The sequence below is a fragment of the Biomphalaria glabrata genome, chromosome 1 (assembly GCF_947242115.1).
Source record: "Biomphalaria glabrata chromosome 1, xgBioGlab47.1, whole genome shotgun sequence".
NCBI classification, from domain to species: Eukaryota; Metazoa; Mollusca; class Gastropoda; family Planorbidae; genus Biomphalaria; species Biomphalaria glabrata.
This window is the reverse complement of record NC_074711.1, coordinates 83,181,264-83,207,033: the sequence shown is the minus strand read 5'-3', so window position 1 is coordinate 83,207,033 and position 25,770 is coordinate 83,181,264. Positions and strand designations below refer to the sequence as shown.

The 25,770-nt window shown below is 32.7% G+C and overlaps 1 protein-coding gene across 4 annotated transcripts; it reads right to left on the bottom strand.

Annotated features, from left to right (window-relative positions):
• Positions 1 to 3,159: 3,159 nt before the first annotated feature.
• On the bottom strand, positions 3,160 to 21,183 carry LOC106054592 (catenin alpha-2-like). 4 transcript variants are annotated; one of them, XM_013210517.2, is made up of 23 exons: positions 21,006 to 21,183; positions 18,314 to 18,485; positions 17,811 to 18,000; positions 17,102 to 17,268; positions 16,550 to 16,669; positions 16,212 to 16,301; positions 15,248 to 15,421; positions 14,858 to 15,061; positions 14,360 to 14,386; positions 13,184 to 13,264; positions 12,915 to 13,067; positions 12,644 to 12,736; positions 12,333 to 12,489; positions 9,575 to 9,775; positions 9,268 to 9,419; positions 8,455 to 8,515; positions 8,108 to 8,333; positions 7,696 to 7,801; positions 7,469 to 7,603; positions 6,593 to 6,628; positions 6,119 to 6,211; positions 5,965 to 5,982; positions 3,160 to 5,104 (listed from the first exon to the last, which is right to left on the bottom strand). In XM_013210517.2, exons 2-23 carry the CDS (start codon positions 18,425 to 18,427, stop codon positions 4,928 to 4,930), a joined length of 2,775 nt encoding a protein of 924 aa, XP_013065971.1. In that variant the 5' UTR covers positions 18,428 to 18,485; positions 21,006 to 21,183; the 3' UTR covers positions 3,160 to 4,927. The 4 variants fall into 4 exon arrangements, with proteins under 4 accessions (XP_013065971.1, XP_013065972.1, XP_013065973.1 ...); XM_013210518.2 differs by lacking the exon at positions 14,360 to 14,386; XM_013210519.2 differs by lacking the exon at positions 6,593 to 6,628 and having other exon boundaries at positions 21,006 to 21,182.
• Positions 21,184 to 25,770: the final 4,587 nt, after the last annotated feature.

Genomic DNA, 25,770 nt, shown 5'->3' with positions numbered 1-25,770 from the left:
TTCCTTTCGTTGAGCTGCCCAAATCCTACTTCCAGACACCAATTGTTGTAAATATAAGGCAGGCAACTCAATGAAGTTTTACAGTAAATAAGTAAGTGTGTTTCTTTACCAGGACAAACACATAACAGCCTTCTACATTCAAAGAGTCTTGTTCCTGCTCCAACTTCCATTAATGCAATAATATAAGGGAGGCAACTCAATGATATAGATTGGGACATTACAAACACGTAATAAAATTGTCTGCCTTGAGCACAGCCTTTTAGACTTCGGCGGAACTCCCGTCATCTTCTTCCTAATGTTGATATGCTAATCCTTGTATCATTTTTCTGTCTCTGGTGGTTTCAATAGTTATGTAGTAGGCCTATGTCTTCACTATTAAATAATATTTTCAATACATTTATTATATTTTAGTAAAGTATTTAAGTATAGGTTAATTATGTTTTCAAATTTTCTCTTTAATTCTTTATGATTTAATGATTGTGAAATGTGAGAACTTACAAATAAAAATTTAATTAAAAAAAAATAATAAAAAATAATATTTATTTATATATTTTTTTAATATTTAAAAAATTTAAAAATTAAAAAGCCCACAAAAGAGGCTAGAGGGCCCAAAAAAGAGGCATATAAAGCCCCCCAAAAAAAGAGGCAAAGAAAAGAGGCCTAAGACCCAAGCATTCCTATGATGACAACGTTAAAATTGAGTAGCGCAAATTCTGAGAAAGAAACACGAGCTCAGATGTCGAGAATTTAAGTGCTTGAAAAAGAAAAACTAAACTCCAAAATCACCTCATCAGCAGGCTCTTACAGAACAAAAACCTGGATCAAGATTCCCAGGGGAAGAAATGAACACAATAAAGAACCTGATGAGAAAACAAAGCGAACGAATGAACTAATGTATGGCGTGACAATGAAACAGCTTGTTACTATGCAGGATTCGATGAATGAGAAGATGGACAAACTTGTGGATAACCAAAAAATCCCACTTCCATACACCAAAGTAACGAGCACTAGCGGATCCAGAACTTTTGAGTGGGAGGGGGACATTTTTTGTCCAAACCCTTACACCCAGTAAACACTAACGCTATGTATTGTTATAACCTTGCCATGCACGCTGCCACCCAAGCTAGTGCAGAAGTGAGCACTATTTTTTGTTTATCTTTTAGTTTTAACAATGCGCTATGATCTCATCACTTGTTGTCAGGTTTAGGAGTTATTTAGGTTTTTTTTTTCTTTGTAAGCTCTGCCTATTCCTCATTCACTTACGCAACCTCACACCTTCCCAACAGGTTACGACTTGACCGCGTTAAAACCAGAAACTAATAATTGAAAGTAAACAAATTATTAAATTGAATGAAGAAAAACAATGAACTTATGCCTATTCTTTGCAGCCAAACAGGCAATGATCAGAAGTCGAAGCCCAATCGCCATATCGCTGTTATGATTTCCTCGTTTCTTCAGTCTTTGTATGTGATACCCAGAATCCTCTAGATCTATAACATCTTAATTCCATTGCAAGGTCCTCTCTGTCTCTCTGCAGTCAAAAACTTACAAGAAAGTCGCCATTTTTGTGCCAATGTCTATACATTGTGTCCTTCCTTGTCTTCTTGAAAACATTGCTATAGCTATTAGTTACTTAAATGAACAAAGAAAATTCCCCAAAAATCCCTCAAAACAGCCTGAATTAACACCCCGCTCACTTGTTCGAGGAAAAAAAAAACACAATATTCTATCTATTCACATGGTTGGTTAGCTTGGGGCAGCGTAATTGTCGGACCATAAGAAGTCCCTCTATACTTTCAATACCTGCGTATGCAAGGACATCCCTGCCAGTAGCCAACAGGCCTTTAAACGGGGCATCAATATTGGAGGTGAAAAGCTGACTAGTGTTAGCAGCTTCAAATATGTCTACCTCGGAGCTATTGTCTCAGATAGGGGAACGAAACCTGAATACAAACCCGAATTGCACAGTCCACAGCAGCACTTTCAATACTTAAAATAATATGGAAAGACAAAGGCTTAGCCCACGGCACCAAAATCAGACTGATGCGCTCCCTGGTCATGGGCCACATTTGTATATGTTTGTGAGTCTTGGGCGCTGAGAGCTAGCGAGGAAGATCCTAGTAATGGAATTGAGATGCTACAGAAGGATCCTAGGTATCACATTCAAAGACCGCATCACATAGGCTACAAAGAAATTAGAGACAGGGTTAATGCAGCGATTGGACCCCATGATGACCTGCTAACTATTGTAAAAAAAAAAAAAAAAAAAAAAAAAAAGCAAGCTAAAAATCTATGGCCATATTACAAGATCTTCGGGGCTCGCAACGACCTTCCTTAAGGGAACAGTACCAGGAAAAAGAAGAAGAGGCAGACAGAGAAAGCGATCGGAAGACAACATAAAAGAATGGACGGGCCGGCCATTGAAACATAATCTGTAATTCTGAAGGAACACCCGAAACAAGCAAAACAAACAGTGAAGAAAAAAAAGGTTGTTGTTATTAAAGCCTAGCTGTAAATGTTCTCCCTTGAATTCTAGAACAGTATCCCTAACACTCGTGTTTCGATACACTAAATAGGGGAAAGGTATTTTTGTTGGCAATATGTTGTTTGTTTAGAAAACACTTTTTTTTTTCATACAGTTTATCCCAGTTTGAGAATTGCTGAGGTATGCAGTAATTCGTGAATTACTATTTGATGAATTAGCGAGTAGTTTAATTAAGTAGTTATTCTGAACATAGTGTGTAGTGAATAAATCACTTATAAATTAGTCACTAGTGGATTATTAAGAACTGAATCAGTAGTAGGTGCGTAAAACAGCTTCAAAATGTAATATACGTTTTCTGTGAGTATAATAATCATAAGACTTTGGAAGTGGCACTATAAAGCCAAGAATGGTGATATGGTCTTGCACTAGGCCTATATTTACACACAAAAATATTATTCCCCCTTCCATTGCTGCATACAAGCAAAGTTTGATTCTGCTTGTAATATGACACTTGTATGCTTAATTTGTAACTGCTTTCGGATATTTCTGCACAAATGAAGCATTAACCCTTTGGCATAAGCCGAGTGGTTTTTAAAATTATTTTTGAGATAGGGGAGATGATAGTACAGAAAGGATTACCACATCAACACCAAATATTAAAGAAATAACTGCAATATTTTTTTAAATATTAATTTATTCTGCATGCATTTTATAATAACAACAAACTAAACTCGGTCACTACTCATAAGTTGACTGAATTAAGTTCTCAACAAAGAGCAGCATTACATACAAAGAGAGATTCGATGTTATGTTCAATCTTCTAGAGTTTTCTTGAAAAAATGATTAGAAAAAATAAATAATCATGAAAAAGACAAAAATTTTGTCTAAGAAAAATATTTGAAATGTCACACATCATTGCTGTGAGATTTCACAAAAACTCAAATAAATTTCACAACTTTTAAAAATAGTGTACAAAATACTTAAATGTCTATAAATACAACACTGGACTAAACTGTTAGGAACAACCACAAATGTAACATAAAATTTACAAGGAAGTAAAAACAAAATTTTCAAACTGTCATGAAAAACATGAATTAAATGCCTTCTCTACAGAAAAGTGGTTTCCTATTATCTAGGGTATCAGAAAGGAAATATTTTAAGGCAAAACAATGGTTTTGCACATTCTAGATACAAATCTAGCAATCTAAGTCTATTATCTTTATTAAATGGTTATCAAAAGTAATCAACACTATCATAACAGTAAGACAGCTACTTAAACTAGACTTTAGTCTATTAATTAATCAATCTATAGATAGTCTAGAATTAAGGCTAGATTTCAGTATCTATGATGCTGGAGATATAACTTACTTATTGTCCTAAAAAAAGCTAAAAAAAGGTAGCAACACACTTCTTGTCCTCAATTTGTAGAGTGGAGTTTTAAAATGTTTCATTTGTACAGCTTTGCTACAAGTGCATCTTTACTGTTCAAACATGAGATTTTAGAGTCAAATTAATTTAATAGAACCTTAAGTTTTTCCATAAATGTAGAGAATGATTGCCTGTTCTGTTGTGATCTAGTCTAATTACTGAATTCAACAGGAACATAAAAAAATGATATGGATAATTTGTTTATGATACAGTAGATAAAGTACTAATAAAATCTGATCATTTATATTTTTAAATATATATATGTATATATAGAGATAGATAGATAAATAGATAAAAGTTGTATCAAAAGCAACAAAGTGAAATGTACAGAAATAAAATTAAAAAGTTTTATTTTTGTACATTGTATCAACATTTCTGACAATAGACTAACACTTAAGGTGTGGTCCACTGTGTTTGTATGTACAGAATTTGATTGGAATAGAAGCCTAATAAACAAATACAGTATAACTTTATCATATCAAGCTAGCATAAATTAAAAAGTTGTTCTGAAGTCAAGAATCCATCATAATTGCCTGCAGGAACTAAGCTTAGAAAAAATAGTTATCCTAGCTTGCCAATTTGTTGATAACCATAAAAAGAGCTTGACATAATAAGATTTGACCAATACAGAATAATTATTTTTTACTACCACTATATCCACTAGGAAAAAAATTGAGAATTATAAATTAAATTGAGATTTGTTTCTAATGTGCTTTACAAAAAAAATAATGTGTAAATTGTTCAAAGATTACCAAATAGAAAATACACAAAGATTTCTTAGAAGCTAAAATTCTTGATAATAATGAAACAAATTAAATAAATAAAAAATGGTCACAACCAAATAAAATAAATTGTCTTAACTGGTAAAGACATATCACCCAACAAATAAAGTGTCACTATTTTATTTATTTACAAAATTTGTGCCTGTTAGTCAAAGACTAAACTGACTTTAAAAAAAAAAATTCTTATAATTTTGCATTCAATTCAAATAAATCTTTTTTCTTAAATTAGCAATTAACAGTAGCTGTCGGGATCCACTTCCTGGAACTCACTGAGTGCCTTGATGGGCTCAATGGCAGCTCTCACAGCAGCTCCTTTCCTAACTTTGGCCCCAATTTCATTGGGATCTTCCCGTCTGACCAATGGCTTCTTAGCAGGTGCTTTCATCTTCCATAAGACCACTGGCTTTTTCTGGAAAAGTTGTTAGAAACAAATGTACAACACACATTATAATGCAGTAAATCAGGATTCCTTGCTGATCAGGGGGAGGGGGAACCAAAAGCAGTTTTTTTTCTTTTTTCAAGTACTGCAAAGTCAGTTCTATTTGCATGGTTGTTAAAATTTCTTCCTTGAATATTGATCAAATAAAAACAGCATTATTATTTATGTTTAAAAAGTAAATTATTTAATATTGAGATTTCTTTTCACCTTTGAAGTAGGACCTTTATACCATTTTGGGGAAAAGGAATCTGTAAAAAGATTGACTTATAACATTTTCTTGCAGATATTTTCAGATGTCTCCATCTAAAGTGAATATTCGACCTTGCCTTTTTCATAGCAGACGGGTCTAATTTCTCCTTTTCACAGTACCATAGTTCTGATTATGTCTTTGTTTTTTTGTGTGACCAAAGCAGGGCCGCTACAAAATGTGTTGCTAAATGCAAAGATAACCTTATGATGATTAAGCACAATGCAAATAAGTGTGCACTACATGTGCATCTAATGTGTCTCACAATCTGTTTCAACCTTTCCACCCTCTTTATTTGACAATTGCTGTTCTTACTAAGATGAAGTGTATGCTGTAGATGCCAGTAGAATAAAGTTCTGCGGCTCAAAATGCAAGAAATCCTTGGCTTATAATGCCCCTGTAGACCACTCAGCTGTGCACATACTTTATTTTTTATTGGGGGAGGGGGGGGGAGGGATGGGAGTTCATAAGAAACACAGCAGTAAACCACGCCATGATTATGATTTATTTGACCACTCTATATTTGATATCAAAAAGGGAGATTCAAATTAAGTACAAATACTTAAGATATTAATGTACTTACATTTGATCCCTTGGTGTACTGCAGACAAAAAATAAAACAAGGATATATATATAGTTAACATGAATCAATAATACAGTGACAGAATACAGCATTTTAATCTTTCCTGTTGTATTAGAATTAGATAGTTAAATAATTTATAGAATTCTTTAAGTACCTTAGTAGAAGCTACGTAACAAGCCTTTACAGTTAGCACGACAGCATTCATTAAATTCTTGGCCGCATGAATAAGCGATGTAGCACTGTCCAACTGGAAATAAAAGATAAAGGCTTTTAAAAAAGATTTAAATTTTTAATTAGATTGTTAGCTTTACAATTTTCCCAGAAATTAGGAGAGTATGTTATTATTTCTATGTCGTAATTGTAAAAAAAAATAATTCTCAAACATACCGGTAATATTAATTATTATGAATATTTATTACAAGGAACTAACAATAGTTATTTTAGAAAATTGCTTTGATAACTTTGTTAAGACAGTAAAGATATTTCTCTCAAAATTAATAATTTTTTTTAAATTTTCAAATACAAAGTTATTAACAAATCATTAAAATAGAACAAAACAATGTAAAAATAACAATTTGAAGTCCAAAAAAAAAAAAAAAAAAAAAACCACGCAACAAAAGTTGAACACCTTTCTGGCACGAACAATGTCTAATATGTTTTTTCCCTGAAAACAAGTCAAAATAAATTTTTTAACACAGTATAACAGACATGACATATTTATTTATTTTTATGTGCATCAGTGAAACCGAAATCTTTCTCTGCCTGGAGGTCATACAACTATCTAAAACCTGGTTAACAGGCCACATCAGCAAAAAGAATCCTCAATTCAATCAGAACAGAACTATTGCAGCTTCAGTATGCACTGTGGATAGATGTTTCCTGGACAAATATAGCATCAGGTCATTGTAGAGATATAGCCCACGGCCATAGTCTGGGCATCTCTGATGTACATGTAATAACTAATTAAGAATTAGTTTTCATACTGGTAAAAAAAAAAATTTTTTGCATAATAATAAAATATTCTTTTTCACATCTTTAAAATTTTCTCTTTTAATGTAAACTTTTTTTTTATAGAATACAATTATAATAATTATGATAAATATGACCATGGCTATTGAACCAATAGTCACATATTAGTTCACAGGTCTAGTAGTTTTTTGTTTTTTTTTACTTTGACCTGATCAAAGGTAAGCAATATAAGCAAACTTATCTTTCCAGACCTTAGTCTCTAATGCAGGTAAAGGTTATTAAGTTTATTTTTATCTTCTTATCTGTTTTTATGAAATACACACATTACTTCAAAAAAAAAAGATGATTATGTCAATTTACTAATTCATGTCTGTGACTTTTAGCTATAAGGCTAGGTCTGAAATTCAGTCACCACAGTGTTAAAGTTTCACAGGGCACACCAGAATATTACTGTCAACAGTAACTTGTGAAAACAACTTTCCCAGAGCTAAATAATTTACTGTTTTATAGTACATTTATTTTTTGAAAAGCTTACCCCTGAGACTATCAATTCTCCACTGACACTTTGGACATCAGCCTTGACTTTACTGGTTATATTTAGCTGATGACAGTACAGAGCTATACGCTGCAGGTAAGCCTCAAGATCTTTTTTGGACTGTGAATCTGGACACTGAAGTGATTCAATGGTTAGAATAAATATCTCATATAAGCAAATAGTCGCTACATATACTAAACATTACATTTTCTAAATCTTTTTTTTACCTGATCAGCAATTGTTGTTGCCAGTTTGTCGAGATTTGTTCCATGCTCAGATATTTTCTTAGCGGCATTTATTACATCCATTGTGCTCTTCAATGGTCCTCTTCCCCTGCAATGGCAAAGAATAAAGTTAATAAAAAAAAGTATACAATATATAAACCTAAGTCAAAATATTTTGTAACAATATCTCACAGTTAACCTTTATTTCTACTTGTTTAATATAAGTAACAATCAAATCTTTTAGGTAAAAGCAAAGAAATATAGGTGTTGATTTACAAAAATTGGGTTATATATGCTTTACAATTAAGATGAAATAAAGAACTGCTCAGTTTTGATAAATTACTTTCTATTCATGACCATTTAAAAAAAAAAGTTAAATGTCATTGACTTAGTGAATTCCAATGTTGTCATTTACCTAGTGAAGTCTGTCATTTCCATCATGATCATACACATCTGCTTGGCCATAACTATGATGTCATTACCACTGTCATCCCATTTGGCTACTTCAATATCTAGCAAAGCTTTTTCTTTCCTAAACTGTTCTACCTGTTGTAGAATGACCTCCCTTTCCTCTTCTGGTAGCCTTCTCATCAAGGCTCGATCACTCTTTCCATAGTAATCATCATGGTCTGCCACACTTGCTGAAAATAAATTGAAATACTTTTGAATAAATTGAATACTTTAGACAGTTAAATTACAATCAAGCTTTTTTTAAATAATGAATCCAAGATAAATGTAAGACTTAGAGGTAAACAAACTTACAAGGAGCATAAGTGTAGTCATCATTCTCATACAATTCACTGTCTGAGTCATCATAGTCAGTCTGAAAACAACAATAAATCTTACAACTTAGCACAAACTAAACTTTAGATTGAGACATACAAACCAGTTTGAAACCTTGTGGTATTTAAATTCAATGAAAATGTTTTGGCAAGTACCAACAAAATGGGCTTTTTTTCAAATGTGTTTAGGGCGTTATTAGTTTTTACATTCAGAATTAAAATGACTTTTAATATTAAGCAGATTCTTTCATAGATTTCTTAGTGTCATGTACAAAAACTATCAACCCTTCTGAGATAAAATGTGTAAATTATGAAAAGTCATAACTAAGGTGATAAGTTCATTAGTAAGGAAGATTTTTTAAAAGAAGAAATTTGTGGGATATTGCACATTATCATACTGTGAGCTATAACTTCTGAGTAGATATGAGGGACGAGTATTAACAAAGGGTCTACATGTAAAACTTGGTGAAGATGTTTTAGATCAGGATTTTTGGGCATACTTGAGATTAGTGGAGGAAAGTAAATTATGTTGGCAATTTACAATATAAACATATGAGCTATATATCATCTTCTTTATAGACCAATATGTCAGAAAGTAAAAGAAAAAAATCTTTTATGATCCTTTACAAGTTAATTAAAAAAATTGATTACCCTAAATATAACAAGTTTTCTTTATAATACAATGTAACTATGATTGTAGTAAAGAGACTTATTAAACATTTCAATATTTAATTGTAATCAGAACAAATAAATTTTTTATATAATCCTTTAAACACTGATTTTTTTGGCTTACCCTGCTAGCCAGTACTGCTTGGCGAATCTCTCTTACACCATCATAAACCAGACGTGAAGCTTCAATAAACTGATTCTCATCCACATCTCTAGTTGGACTAGAGTTAAGAGCATCAACAGCCAACTCAACTTTTTCAGCAAAATGTGGCATTACTGAATAAACAAATAAATATGTGCATATATAAAAACATATAAACAAATATAGCTATTCAAATAAAATAGTATCTAGAAACTAAAAAGAGAAATTAGGGACCATCGTAGTCACTACAATCAGTTCACAATTGGAACAGATTTCTTTCTGGACTTACTTTGATCTCTAAGCTCCATTACTGCTTCCATTACTCTCTCTGTATATTGTCCTGGCTCATAGTTCTCCATTTCAGCTGCCACCACATTACACACTCTAGCAGATCGTCCTCTGATAGCTCCGGCTGTTCTGTCAAGGGTATCAGGGTCATTTTCCTGAAGGGCGATGACACATTTATTGACATCTTCCAGAATGTGATTTTCTAAAACAATAAAACATAGTATCAGTGAAAATGCGTAGACATAGAATTATTAGTCATGAATGAATTCTACCTACACATAGAATCATTAGTTTTCTTCTTCTTCTAGCCAGCTTTATTGCTGCTGAGCTGTGAGCTCTTTTGCAGACTGTGCCAAGGAAAAAAAGTGTGCTGTTTTCTTCAGTTGTTCAGCACTGCCGTACAGGGTGTTGGTTATGTTGGGCTGTAGTGGAAGTAGGGTCTGCCTAAGGTGGATTAGGGAGGGGCATTCAAAGAGGATATGGTTTACGGTTTCAGAGGGGTGGGTGCAGTGTCTGCAAAGGGGTAGTTGTGTGGAGTTTATTTTGTTCAGGTGGTAATTTAATAGTGGTGTGTGTCCTGTTCTTAGTTGGAAGATTGTAGATTGTTCTTTGCGGGGGAGGAAGTTAATACTGTCCAGTTTGTTAGGCGTAGTCATTTCTCTGTACATGGCTCTGCCTGTGTTTCCTGATGCCCATTGGTTGAGCCACTCCTCTTTGTGATTGTTGACTAACATTGACCTTAGGGTGAGGTAGTTAACAGGTCTATCTGGTTGTTCCATAGTTGAACCTGCCTTTGATAGCTTATCTGCCTTTTCATTTCCCATGATGCCAATGTGTCCAGGGATCCACTGTAGTGTAATATTGATATTTAATTTTGATATCATCTGGTGGATTATCACACTGAGTGTTGTCAACTCTCTTGGGCTGTTTGAGGTGCTGCTGTTAAGTGCTTCCAGAGTAGATTGGGAGTCTGTAAAGACAACAATATCTGATGGTGGTTGCACTCCTTCATATAATTTGTTTTCTACTGTCTGGAGTGCTATGGTAATTGCCTCAATTTCGGCTTGGAAGTTTGAGCAGTAATCACCACAGGGTGCGCTTATCTCAAAGTGTTTATTTTTAGGGAAGACCAGGAAGGCACCAAGACCAGCATTGATGGTAGCTTTGAAAGCCGATCCGTCTGTATAAATATGGATAGCTGTTTTTGGATAGCTTTCGATTGTTTCAAGCGTGCCTACTTTGAGCTCCAGTGGATTTGATTCTTTTGTTAAGGTGTTATTTAGTAAATGTGTTTTGATGGTTGGTTGTTTGTAGTTTAGTCCGGGTGTAATGTTTGAAAACCTGGTAATTTTTTCTCTGTTATTGGGTAGGTGGTGTTTTAGGGCTAGTTCGTCAGTAAGTTGGATCAGAGTCCTTTGCTTTTTTTGGTTGTTTTTCCTATTTCTCTGTGTTAGTAATTTATTTGGATGATCGTCCTCCAACCTTCTGTATCTCTCAATAGCTTCTAATGCTGCTCTGTTGCGCCTTAACTTAAGAGGTTCAATATTGGAGTCTATTTCACAGGCTGCTAACAAATGAAATGATTCGGGGACTAGGACCACAGGCCCAAAACTGTATACTTAACTTTATCAACCATACATGGAAAACTGGAGACATACCACAGGAATGGAGAACCGCAAACATAATACCCATCTTAAAGAAAAATAAACCACCTGGAGACCCAAAAAGTTATAGACCAATCTCTCTAACATCCAACATTGGCAAAATGGCAGAAAAAATGATCAATAACCGACTTTATTGGTGGCTAGAAAGTACTTGCTCACTCCACAATGCACAAGCTGGCTTCAGGAAAGCAAGTAGAACAGAAGACCACCTCTTTCGTTTTATCCAGGACACAGTAGAAGGGTTTCATGAAAACAAGCACACTACAGCAGTATTTATAGATTTGCAGCAAGCCTATGACAGAGTGTGGAGAAAAGGTCTATTTTTGAAGATGAAAAAAATGGGCATCCATGGAAAAATGTACAGCTGGATCAGAGCATTCTTAAAAAACAGAACCATCCAAACCCGATTCGAAGGTGCCATCTCTAGTCAAAAAAGTTTGGAAGAAGGACTACCACAAGGTTCAGCCCTTAGCTGCACTCTCTTTCTAATCTTCATGAATGACCTCCCGGACCTCATTTCGGTCAATAAGGCACTTTATGCAGACGACCTTTTAATTTGGACTACAGAGAAATATCCAGTGCTGACTAGATCCAAACTAAATAGAGCCCTCACAACTATCTCCACATATTCAAAATTATGGAAAATGGAAATAAACAAAGAAAAGTCAGTTTATTCAATCTTTAGCCACAGCAACAAAACAGCAAAAAGAAACTACATCCTAAAAATAGACTCTCAGCCAATAAATAAAGAAGAAAATCCAACATATCTTGGTGTAAAACTAGACCAAAGACTGTCTCTAAAACACTTTATGGCAGATTTAAAAGAAAAGGCATCACAAAGATTAAACATAATAAAACACCTAGCAGGAACATCCTGGGGAGCTGAAAAGAAAACCTTAAGACAGTTATACACTGGATATGTCAGATCTGTAATGGATAACTGTCTCTCCATACAAGTAGCTGCCAACAAAACCTATCAATCATCATTAGATACAATCCAAAACCAAGCCTTGCGGTTAATTAGTGGAGGTATGAGAACTACTCCCACAGCAGCCTGTGAAATAGAATCATTAGTAATGAATGAGTTCCACCAACCAGAAACAGCCAAAAAGTCATGAATGGTTGTTATGTCATCCACAGCCTCTGTTAGAAGGCGCACCTGTTTTTCCCATGCTTCCTTAAACACATCCATGTTCTCTTGAGCCGCTTTAGATCTAGGGCGAGCTGCCAAAACTCTGGCCGCATTAATCACCTGCAGGAATATCAACAAACAAACAAATGTTTTTAAGGCAATGTGATATGATTCTCTTTGTCGAAATGCTATCATTAAAAATTGTAAATATCTTCACCACCACTCTAAGCCCCTGATTGACACTGCTAAAATTTTTTGTAGAAAAGATATAAACCTGAGAACATAGGTTATCTATCTCTGATGCAGCCATTCTTACTAGCTTCACACCTTCTTCACTGTTTGACATGGAGCAGGCTAGGTTAGCAACCTATAAATATAGATCTGAGAGTTACAACCTCTGTTGACATCTTAATCATAAATCAGATAAAGAAAAATTACACTGAACTAAATGTAGCTATGCCCTATTACTGCCAATAATTTCAATGCTATGCTCTACTATGACCAATAGTGAGAATGTAATTGTAATATAATGTATGCTCCACTACCTCGACTAGTTTGCTGGCATGTTCCATAAACACTTGTGCATATTCCTCAACTCCCCTTTCATCTCCAGCTTTGGCTGCTTCAATAAGAACAAGTAAAGGAACATTGGTCTCCAGGAATGTATCAGACACATGATCAACAACAGCTTTGCGCAACTGTAAATGAGATTTTTTTTAAAATGTAGTAAATCTAAAATCACGTAAACACACACAAAAATACTGAATAATTTTATCTTTCTTTCAAGTAATTGAAGAAGTGCCTGCTTACTGACCTGTCGCCTCAAGTCTCTGGTCTTTTTTGTCATATTGTCGACAGCTTGTTCAAGTTCTTCACTTCTTTCCTTTTTACCAGCCTGTATTAAAACAATATTAAAAAGAACGCAAACCTTAATACTTCAGCAAAAAGTAAATTGAACACAAAAATAAATTATGATTTGGAAGTTTTTTGTTTTTACTCAGAATATTTTTTAAATTATACTAAAGCATGTGACATTATTAATACTTATGGAACATACACATAAACTCACATAAAAAGAGCTTAAATAAAGTTATATCAATAGTTACATTTGTATAAAATCTTAGAAGAATTTGAATTAACTATTATTTTAGCACATTGAATAGTGTCATAAGGATTTTAACAAAACTTTTAAAAGAATTCAGATAAAAACATTTTTTTTTCTTTTGAAGCTGAACTGTACATTCATAGGACTTACATCTTGTTCTACATATGCTTAAAAAACAACAATTTTGGAAATGATTGAGAAATAAACACAAAAATTAGTATACAAGGAGCCAACTTTGTATGCGCCATGCTGAAATGAAAATAGCAGCATTCAATGCTCAATCAGAAGTTTAAATATTAGAAGTGAAACAGCATGAAAGTGTGCCAACAGTTACTTGTGAATAAATCACAAAAATGTTTAATAATTTCAAAGCATCAGTCTGTAATAAAAGCTATTCAGCACAATTACACTAACAATCATACATTATTATTAGTTAAACTAAAAATCATACATGTTTGAAAAAAAAACAAACAACAGAATTGGGAGTTCCGGATCTTAAAAAGAAACATAAAGATGAAGATTCACTTGCAAGTATTTAAACAAAAATTGAAAAATTATAAAAACTGGGATTAAGAGAAAATCTTAAAAAAAACAAACAAACTGCAACTACAAAAATTACAATGAATTAATACTAATAATGTTATTTAGTTAAGTTAGTAACACTATACTAACATCAAGAGAAAACAGTGAGCTTGGGGCTAGTAGCTATAACTCTATTCAAATATTTTTAATTTCTGAGATGTTTGAAGAACCTGGACTGTATCTCTAAGGCATTTGATAAAATGCCTTGCTTCCTTGAGTTACTTAACTTAGTAAAACTGAAGAACCTGATACAAAATGCACTCAAACATGCTAACATCATATGAACTTATGCTGTGCTTTTACCTTATTTACATTCTTAGGTTTCCCACACTGTAGTATGATCAAACAAGAGTAATAGTATAGACTATCCATTATAGCGGTGTGTACATCTTTAATAATTCTAATAAGCAAAGGTTTGTAGAAATGCATGCTCATGAAAACTAGACTTAAGCCTTTTTCTGTGCTTAAAAACTAGAATGTAGTAGACAGTTTTTTCTTCTTCATTACAGTTTTCATTACAGTATGGATCTTTTTGTAGCTTATAGAAAATTGAGTGAATATAAAAGCATGTGCTTTTTAAAAAAAAATTATGAGAGCTAAGAATTGATGCAGGCAAGAGTTTATACCATCTAGGAGAAATTTTCTCAACTTCTGATATTTTCAATTTCGGTCTGAAACTGAACAACTATAAGCAAATAAGATTTAAATAATGTATTGAAAACTTTATTAGCTGCCTTCATTAACTCTATAAGAACACAAGACAGTTTGCAAAATAGGATCATGATTACAAAAATAGCTTACATTGTTCATGTACTCTGTCAGTAGGTCCTGGAGTGCTTGCCTGACTGCATTACACTCTTGTACTATTCTTTCTCTCCTGTCATCTCTAGTGCAGGAGGAGTCAGCCATCAAAGCAGCCCCACTGATAATACTTTCAACACGCTCCTCGAGTGACGGCCTACTTCTGACTTCATTATATGACAAAGGGTCCATGATTATCTTGCGCTGCAAATAAATTACGCATGTTGACAAACGTTTCAAACGACAAACAAATATTAAAAAGATTTTCAAAGTACAAATATCTTTTTGGTTTGAGGTGAAATGGAAAATAAAATCTGAAGAAAATGATAGTTTTTATATTTATACAAAAATATTTTTGAGAGCTGAGTTTCAAAAGAGGAAAAAACTCACATCAAGTTCATCTAAGGCTGCAGCCAATTCACCAGGTCCTTCATATGGGTGCACATCAGACTGACCAGAGGCTTGAGCTACATCTGAAATAGTGTTCACAGCATCACACACTTGCTTATAGGCATAGTCACGATTTGAACGGGCAGCAGCTAATTCTGGATGTCTCACATAGGCCTAAAGAAATATCAATTCAAAATATTATTAGCTGAGAGCCATAACAAAGTAAAACCTTATACTATTTAAACATTAATTAACACAATTAACAATGTTCATACCTGTAAATGACAACTCCATAGGTTTTCCAGATTTTTTCTTATGTCAAAGCAAAATGCTATAGCTACTAATACATTAGCTTTTAACCTTGGAGATATTCATCCAATTAATATTGTTGTAATACTGTTCATCCACTAAATTTATATCTGTACATATTTTTGTTTCACTATAAGGAGGCAATACTAACAAAGCATTTAATTGTAGGTTTTTATAATCATTAGCTAATTAGTTGCTATTTTATCTAAAACTCCGTAAGCATAATAATTTCCAAAGTATTCCCACAAAGTTATATGGTGTTTTTTTAAAGACTTTCTGAGAGGCTGGTTCAGAGGATTTTAGGTGTCATGAAGATTGTATTGTCCACAAATAGATAAAGGCTATAGGGGGAATACATAGTGTGATCTGCTATTAAATGAGTTTAAAGGATGTGTATCGTGCTGGTGTTGAGTGGCCACTGATAAAGATTTCTAATGATTGGTTTGAACATCACCACACCTTCGCATGATTTCTAATGATATGGTTTTCAGAAGAGGGTAGACGCCTTAATAAGATAGGCAAACTATTGGTAAATAAAAAACACCAAAGCTAAATTTAGTACAGTAGCCAACAATAAAAGCAGACATGCAAGAACGTGATACTTGAACTAAAATCATCATTCACAGTATGAAATGCAGAAGAACTGATTACCAACCTTAGAAGTTGTCAGTAAGACCATACTATTCTTCTTTAGTAAAGCCCTTGCTGCTGCCAACTCTTCTCGTCTACGAGGATCTTTCAAATCCTACAAACATATAGTTTTTTTTTTAATGAATTTGTTTAAAGTGTATAATAAATCACATTTTTTAAATACTTAAAATGCTTTCATTACATTAAATGTTTTTTTTATATTTTTTATGTTATTTAAATGATTTAAATAATATTTAAGAACTATGAAAAGTAAAGCATGATTTTTTACGAGTAAAATGTCATTGCAGCTTGTACATATTAACGATTAATGAGTAACAAGCTCTAGAGTGCTAAGTATCTTACTGCTTGCCGTCTAGCAGCTCTGTCTGTCAGTTCTGCCATATCTCTTCCAAAATCCCTGAAAGCATTCATAAGATCTTGCTGACTAGTTGCATTTAGTATGCTGTCTAAATCTCCTTCAACCTGAAATGTTACATAAAAAGAAATATGAAGTAGGTAAAAGTCAAAAGGAATGATTTATACACATACTGATGCATTTTTTAATCCCTCATCAGAGAAATGTGAGTTTGTGAAAAAAATATTTAAATACAGAACAATTCTCTTAATCACATAGAGAATAATTATCTTAACTGAAAAACCTAGATCTAATACACTTTCTAATAAATAAATGGGGTGATAATGATTTTTCCAATTTAATTAAAAGAAAATGTCTTTTGAAGCATCTTAGCTTAACAGATGCTAGTGAAAATATTTAGACCTTCTGAGTGCTGGTAAAGCTATTAACATGTTTTAGTAATAATCTTTTATTCGCAAGCATCAATAAACGAAAAGATATATTTTAACAGGAAATGTGCTACAGGGAGACAATCATGGAAACATTTTTGAATTACTTACTGATTGCAGTGATTTGAGCAATAAATGCACATCCACCATATCAGCTAAAATCAAAAGTCTTGTAACTGCTGACAAAAGGGCTCTTGCTGCTCGCACCATAGCACCTCTCTTAGCTGATGAACAGGGATCTGCAGCAAATTCTTGAGAGGCTTCATCCATAGCTTCTCCTGAACATAAAACAGTTATAAGGTTGATTGAGTTTCAAATCATAATATATCAACAATGCCTCTTTATTTTATAGTTTGCATGAAACTGGTGTGAATATATATTTTGATATATTTCTATAGTTGTAATGTTTTGTTTTGTGCAATGCACAAGTTGTAAGACAAATTTCCTCATGGAGAATAAGATTATTATTATAAATTAATAGCAGATCTTATTTATTCTAGATTAGCCTACACTCAATTATTTTACTATATTATTACTTTAGATTTATTAGAATAGATTAAGTACCCAGATTTACGAAAGATTGTAATTATTACTGAGGGAAAATTAACTAGAGAATGTTCTGTAGTCCCCAGTTTTATTATCAATCTGGTAAGTCAAGTGCTAAATCACTTTTCAACAACCTATTTATGATTCACAAAAGTGTTGAATGTTTTATTTCTTTGTGTTTGTTTATAAGTGTCATCAGAATAAATATTACTGCCTTTCTCCCTTGTTTTTTTTTTAAATAAAATGGTCTTTTATGTTTGCACTGAAAGATTACCTGTTTTTCTGACTTCTTCAATGGCAGCCAACATATCATTTTCTACTTCAGGGTAATCATGAGCTATTTGTTCTCCTTGATAGATGAAATTTTCAGTGGCTCTCTGGACTGCAGCACTAAGAACATGGGCTTTCTTTGATCTGCCTTTTTTCTTGTTAGATGGCCCATTTTGATTTACTAGAGTAGTGACCTGAGTAAAAGAAATGTCATTACTCAAATTTAGATGATCTATGTAACTAGATCTTGAAGCAAAGAATATGTTTCTAAACTAATGATATGATATGGACCTATTAAGTGGTGACATCTGACCTGACATTTTTGTGTTCCTGAACATACCTAAGAAGATTACCAGAGCACAGTGCTGCTACAGATCTGCCTCGTCATTAGAAAATTCCAAATTGGACAATGTTATTGGGACTACAATGAATTGTTTCCCCATTAACTATTGTTTATCCTGGCAGTACCAAAGAATGCTTTTGTTTACAATAATAATAATTTTTTACCTGTGTCACCAAAGGTTCCAAAGTTTTTTCAACTGACTTTGTCCTGATCTCTAAATTTTTTGGATTCCATTTAATCTGTAAGGAGCCTTGATTTGATAAAGGGCTCAGTGACATTTCTAATGTTTCAGAAACGTATTTAAATTTGCTGCTATAGAACAACCTAGCCAGTCACCTGAAAAAAATTATACAAGTATTAGCAAATATATTTTTTCTTATTAAATTTGAATTAGAAACGAAGTTCAATTACTAGTTTATGAGTTTACTCTTTATAGAAAAAAAAAGTATTTTTTAAATAGAATTGCAAACAATGATATAAAAAACAATGTATAAAACCAAATTTAAATTTAAGTATTGAAATATTTGTTCACATGTTGTCTTGCATATATATGATATTGGTCTCTGTCAATAATGGTTGATGTATAAATAATTTTAAAATAAAGTTATATTATTTATACAGATATAAATAACTGACAATGACATACTACAAAAAACATGACTTTCAATCTAAGTTGTAATAACTTGCAAACACATTATATATCAACTAGATCTGCATATAGATTCTAGATCATAGATGTCATCTAAAAATCTATCAAGATTCTAATTTCTAGTATACTCAGATTATACTGTATTTGATAAACACACTCACTCAGTCACTGTCACTCTGACTCTGTCAGTGACTGTCCAGCAGTCACTGAGAGTGTCAGACTGACTTCAGTGACTGAGTCACCGTCACAGTGAGGCACAGACAACACAGTCAACTGACACACACAGTCCAGTCTCACACACTTCATGTCACACTCACAGTAGATCTAAATTGTCTAAATGACTGTTTAAATAGTTGTAGTTTATTATAAAATAATTATTAATAAATATTTATTTTTTAATGTATTATTTACTATTATTATTATTATTACTATTAGTATTAGATTAGACCATCTATGATCTAGTAGTATTATTAACAGTGTCAGTGAGTGTCACTGAAACACTAACACTACTATACTTACTATACTACTAAGTAGGTACTTTGATAAAAATTTCAACTTTAATAAATCTAAATGAAACTAGTATAGTTAGATAGATCTTTTTGAATGGAGTTCATTGATACCTCATTTATGCTTCTAGGTTAATTAGAACATAATTTATGACCATTTTAGTGTCGGAAAATTAGCCTTTTAAAATAAAAAAAAAATTGTGACCGAAAGGAGGCGCTTATACATTTAAACTGTTATAACTTTTTAGCGCTTAAAGATAATGTAATGAAATTTTCCATAGAAATGCACAATTATGTTCTGATAATTATGACAATTTTAAATCTGAGATATCTATTAACACTTTTTTGTGTTACGCCCTTGATGTAGGGGTAGGTGTTGAAAAACGACAGAAACAGAATACATATTCACACATAAATGGTCATAACTTTTAAACCAATAGAGATAATTGAATGAAATTTTCAACAGAAATGCATTATTATGTGTTATTTGTTTCTTCTTTATGATTCTAAGATAGAAGTTGAAACTTTTTTTTTTTAATTTCTTAAATGTGGTTCGACATTTTGAAAACGACAAAAAAAAAAAATAGGTTGACACTTAAATGGTTATAACTTTTTAACCAATAGAGATATTTAAATGAAATTTTCAACAAAAATGCATGAATATGTGTTATTTGTTTATTCTATTATAACTCTGAGAAAGAAGTTTAAGAAAAAATTTTTTTTCTGTAAACGTGGAACGACAATTTAAAAAACAACCAAAATTTATGTTGGTTATAACTCTTTAACCAATTGAGATATTCAAATGAAATTTTTAACAGAAATGCATGATTATGTTTTATTTGTTTATTCTATTCTAACTCTGAGATAAGAATTTTTTTGAAAATTTGATTTTTGATAAATGTGGAATGACAAGTTTGAGTTAAGTTTTTTTTTGATAAAATATTATGTTGATACTTAAAATGGTTATAACAACCAAAATTTATGTTGGTTATAAATTTTTAACTAATTGAGAAATTTAAATGAAATTTTCTACAGGAATGCATGCATGATTATGTGTTATTTTATTATAATCTGAGACAGAAGTTTTCATTATGTTGACACTTAAAATGTTGAAACTTTTTTAGCCTTAAATTACTTTTTAGGCTTTTAACTGAAATGAACAACTTTTTGCTGATACTTAATATAAACTTTAGATGAATAACAATAAACATGTTGGAAAAACAACACAAAAATAAAAACAAAAATTTCTATTTCATACTTTGAGAGCTGTAACATTTTAATCTAGACTTTAGAGATAATTATACAAGATTTACAAAATAAAAAAAACAAATTAAAAAAAAAAGAGTATTTAAATTTAACTAAGTCTAACTAAGTCTAACAGTCTAACACTAACACTACTAACAGTACAGAAAACTACAGAGTACTAACTATAAACTAATAAACTAACAGTTGTAACACTACTAACTATTTTAGTATTTAGTTTACTATAACTTTAACATATAACTAACTTAACTAACAGTAAGTAAGTTACAGTAGTAACAGTAACATTTGAGAGATTTTTTGACTTTTCAAAAATTATTTTTTGATACATGATACAGTAACAGTGGATACAGACTTCAGTCAAGTTCAGTGTCTTCACTGAGTCACAGATGACACGGTGACTCACACGCAAAAAAAAACAATCTTTGAGATACAACATACCTAGCTAGATCTAGTATCTATAGACCTATCTGGGTATTCTAGATCTAGACTGTATTATAATTGGATCTCTGAATATTTGGATGTAGATCTAGATCTATAACCTAGATCTATATCTAACTAAAATCTAGTCTAGATCAATAACAATACAGGCTACTTTATTTCCGGTTCAAAATGGACGATTTAACTTGTTGCCAAATGAAAATACGGATGCGTCGGATCCTATACTTACAGGCGCTCCTTCAGATATAATAATTAAAAAAATACGTCCTAAGCGTATTTGTGTGTTAATCTAATCGCGCATATTAATTACATACTTTGGTATCCTGGTTGATTCGGGCAACCCGTTCCATGCTCTAATGAGCTCTTTTAAGAATTAGACTTTCTTTTGCAAGCTTAGAGGAGGACGGCGCTAAAGAGGTGCCCCCCGTAAACGCTATAAAGATCCACTCAGGGACCATTTCGCCCTCGCCATCACTGACAAGGAGAAAAGTACCTGGCAGCAGATGGCCTCTGAGAGAAATAGTTGGAGAGCACTCATAAAAGCTGCGCGACAAACATTTGAGACTCAAAGAAAAGCCATTATTGAAGACAGGCGCAACAGACGGAAAGAAAACCGTCAGCGGACAACGGCTTTGTCGGTATAAAATTCGGGAAAATATGCAGGTCGCAACTGGGTCTGCGTAATTATGTGAAACACTGCACTCAGCCTTAATCTTCGGAATCGAAGACATGGCCATTATTATCATTAGGCTATACAAAAATTATGTCAAATAATTTGCAGTGATTACACACACAAAATAATCTCTTTGTCATGACTTTCTTTCAAATCTTAAGAATAGTCACCTTTTTAAGTTATTGAATATTAGGACCTACTGTTTTTAGGTTTAATTTTAAATTTATTTTTATTTTTAATGCTGAATTAATTACAAAATGAAATTAAGCTAATGGGAACCTTTTGCTTCCTGCAGTCCGACAATAGGCCTATTAGAAATATAAAACTTTAAATTAGCCAAGGCAAGGCGAAAGTCTCCTCTTATAGTAGCTACATCCAGTCTGTTTCTTTGCTATTTTTTTAAAGTTTGTTACGCACTAAATCTATGTTAACCATGTATGTTGATTGAAAAGCTAAAATAAAATTCCATTTTCGACCACAGTTTTGGAATTTTACTGAAACATTTAAGTGCAGCCATATCTCTGCTCTTTTTTTTTTTTTCTGAAGACATAATTTTGTAAATCTATTTTTTCCTGCAACTCAATTTGAACATCAATAGCAGATGTTTAATAATTGTCAATTATATTTAGTTTTTATTTAAGCCTATTTATTTACATCCTAAAATGGAAGCATCATTTCTTCACAGAGCATTGTTGGGTGAATCGCATAAATATCGATGTCCTTAGGCAGTAATTAATTCATTTATCAATTTATTTCCTTGCAGTCGGAGGCTGCATGGTTTCATTCATTTGTGTTAGCTGCCTACCATGTAAAACAAATTTTCTTTTTAGCTTGCTTTAAGATATCGCCAACCGTTGAATCCTCCCGTTTCTCATTATTTATATTTATATATATATATATATATATATATATATATATATATATATATATATATATATATATATATATATATATATATATATATATATATATATATATATATATATATATATATATATATATTTATTTATTTATTTATTTATTTATTTATTTTATATACAAATTCCAAAATGTTATATAAGAGCTTAACAAAACGAGCAATACCAAACCCCATTCGAAATCCAGCGAACTTCTATTTACAAGAGCTTAACTTAAAATTGTTGCTCATCATTTGTTTCACAAAACTGTTGAAACATGGGCTTATTTTTGGGCATGGGTAAAATTTTTTATTTTATTTCCATTTTTATAATATTCAAATAGAAATGAAATTGCGTGCTAAAATTTTAACAAGAAGTTGCCTGTGTATCATAACTTACAAGATGAATAGTGGATAGATCTGTTTTTTATTCTATATTAGGCCTACTTATGAAGCCATATTGTAGCGTCCAACCACTGATGGTTCCCTATATGTCGGCATAAGCTACATAACTAGACAATGTTTAATGTTAGCGAAAAGGCTATGTTTTATCACGCTCACATCTGCAATATTTTAAGTTTCAATATCACTGCCTGGTATGGCAATCTGAGCATTAAAAATAAAAATAAACTTAATAGAATCCTAAATGCTGCTGGCAAAATCATTGGCAAAAAACAAACCCCATTTGGGCAGTTGTTTGAGACAAACATCTATAAAAAAGCTAACAAGATCCTCGAAATAAAGAATCACCCTTTGTGTCAGGATTTTGGGATTTTACCATCACAAAAGAGATACAAGACACCGATAGCAAAGACAAACAGACACAAACACTCTTTTGTTCCCCTGGCAATCAAATCATTAAATAAGAACAATCTGGTATAAACTTTGTCACATGTAAATTATGAGTGAGTCTGGTGTGAATGTACACTTTGGTTTCTTATAGTTATAATGTTTTTTGTTTGGTGTAATGCACAAATTGTAAGACAAATTTCCTTACGGATAATAAAGATTATTATTATTATTATTATTATCGCAAACAAAAAACGAAGTCTTTTTGTGTCAAAGAGATATATGTTTTGAAAATTTTTTACTTTAGTTTTAATCAATTTTCATACAATATCATAAGACTTTTAAAAAAGCTATGCATTTTTCTAAGAGGCCACTAAAACATATCTTGCTTTGCCGTTTTTTTTTTTTGTTTGTTTTAATATAGTTTGAATAGTAGCCTAGATTTTTATAATTGTTCATGAATATTCTTTATTTTCGGATATTGTTATGTGTTCGTGAAGCCGAATTGGTTTCATATATAACCTCATCTGAAAATGCAATAATTCAAAGTAGAACAGTGGACTACTTTTAAATCTAGAGGCAATTTAACTCACTAAAACTCATGAAAATACTTCTTCTCATAACGGCGAGTTTTCGTATCAACACTTTGTCATTGTTTAAAAAAGGCTAAATTATTCTATTTGAATGTTAGATTTAAAGTGTTTTTAAATTAACATTTACATATCAATATATTAGCATATGTAGATAAAAAAAAATCAGAAGGCGTATTACCTAGTTTGTTTATCAAATCAAACTTTTAGGCGCTCAAGATCTAAGAACAATAGATACCCACAAGATGCAATGACAGGGTAAGAAATTAAAAATAGAAAATGGAATTCCCGAACTTAATTTCTAAAGTTGTTTCGGTTCTTAAATTAGAAGCAAGCTAACTATAATTTGTCTATATTTACTTTGCCAGCTTAATTTTGAGGAAATGTTTTATTTGTTTTGTTTCAGTGCATCTTTATTTCTTCTTTCTCCCTTTCTGCCCAGCGCTCCGTTACCGCCCCCTATTGTGCCCAGTGCTCCCTTACCACACCATATTTTGCCAAGCGCCCCATTGGCTCCCAGCGCCCTCCCCCCCCCCCCCGATAGCGATAGCGCACTCGTTGAAGACCACTCCTCTATAGCCTACTGTCCATGGGCGTAGCCAGGGGGGGGTTCTTGGGGTTCAACCCCCCCCCCTGTAATCAAATCCCCCCGCAAGGGGGGGGGGAACGGAATTAAGTGACTGATTTTTGCTTTCATTTTGTTTATTTTAGGTAAGATTTTAATACTAAATCATCACTTACCACAGCACAGCCGAGGCAGTTTTGAGTTAAAAACCCTCTACCAGGGGGTTTTGAGTTTAAATCCCCCTATCAGGGGGTTTTGAGATTTAAAAAACCCCTATCAAGGGATTTTGAGATACAAATCCCTCTACCAGGGGGGCTTTGAGTTTCAAACCCCCTACAGGGGATTTTGAATTTTAAACCCCCTACCAGAGGTTTTTGCAGTTAAATACCCCTCTTCTATAAAACAAAACAAAAAAAAAATGCAAACAACAATCCCCAAATTCCAACAGCACAGTTGAGGAAGATTTTGATTTTAAAACCTCCTCCAAAATTTACGATAAACCCCATCTTCAATATAAAAAAAGCAAATTACACACTCAAAATTCTATGAGCGTAGCCTAGGGGTTTTGAGTTTAACCCCCCCCCCCTCCAGTTGGGGTTTGAAGCTAAAAAGTACCTCTTCAATATAAAAAAAGCGAATTACACACTATAAAATCTATGAGCGTAGCCAAAGGGGTTTTGAGTTTAAATCCTCCTCCTCCAGATGGCTTTTTCTTTAAAGCTTAAAACCCCTCCAGATGGTTTTGAGTTTAAAATTCCCATACAGAGCGTTTAGAGTTGAAAACCTCTCTCTTCAATATTAATTTTAAGCAAACTACAGTCACCAAATTCTAAGATCGTAGCTAAATGGGGTTTTGAATTAAAAACAAAACAAAAAACTCCAGAGATTTCTTAGTTTAAAACCCCTCAACAGATGATTTGACGAAAAAACTTTCCTTTTCGATATAAAATCTAAAGCGAAATACAGGCATGTAATTCCAAGAGCGTAGTCAAGAAAGGTTACAAATTTCTACCAGTGGCTGGGCTCCATTAATAAAGTGTGAATAGTCTTCTGCCGAAATTGAAAATTATTAAATGTGTCTCAACAAAGATGGCTAAGACAGATTTTAGGAGTCAGTCATAGAGATCTGGTCTAAATCAAAGAAATCATATGCCGAACTGGGAGTCGAATCCTTAGTAAGGTTGTGACAGAGCGTCGCATGAGGTTTTGCGGGACATGTTCTCACACAAAATGAATCACGCAAAACAGCTTGC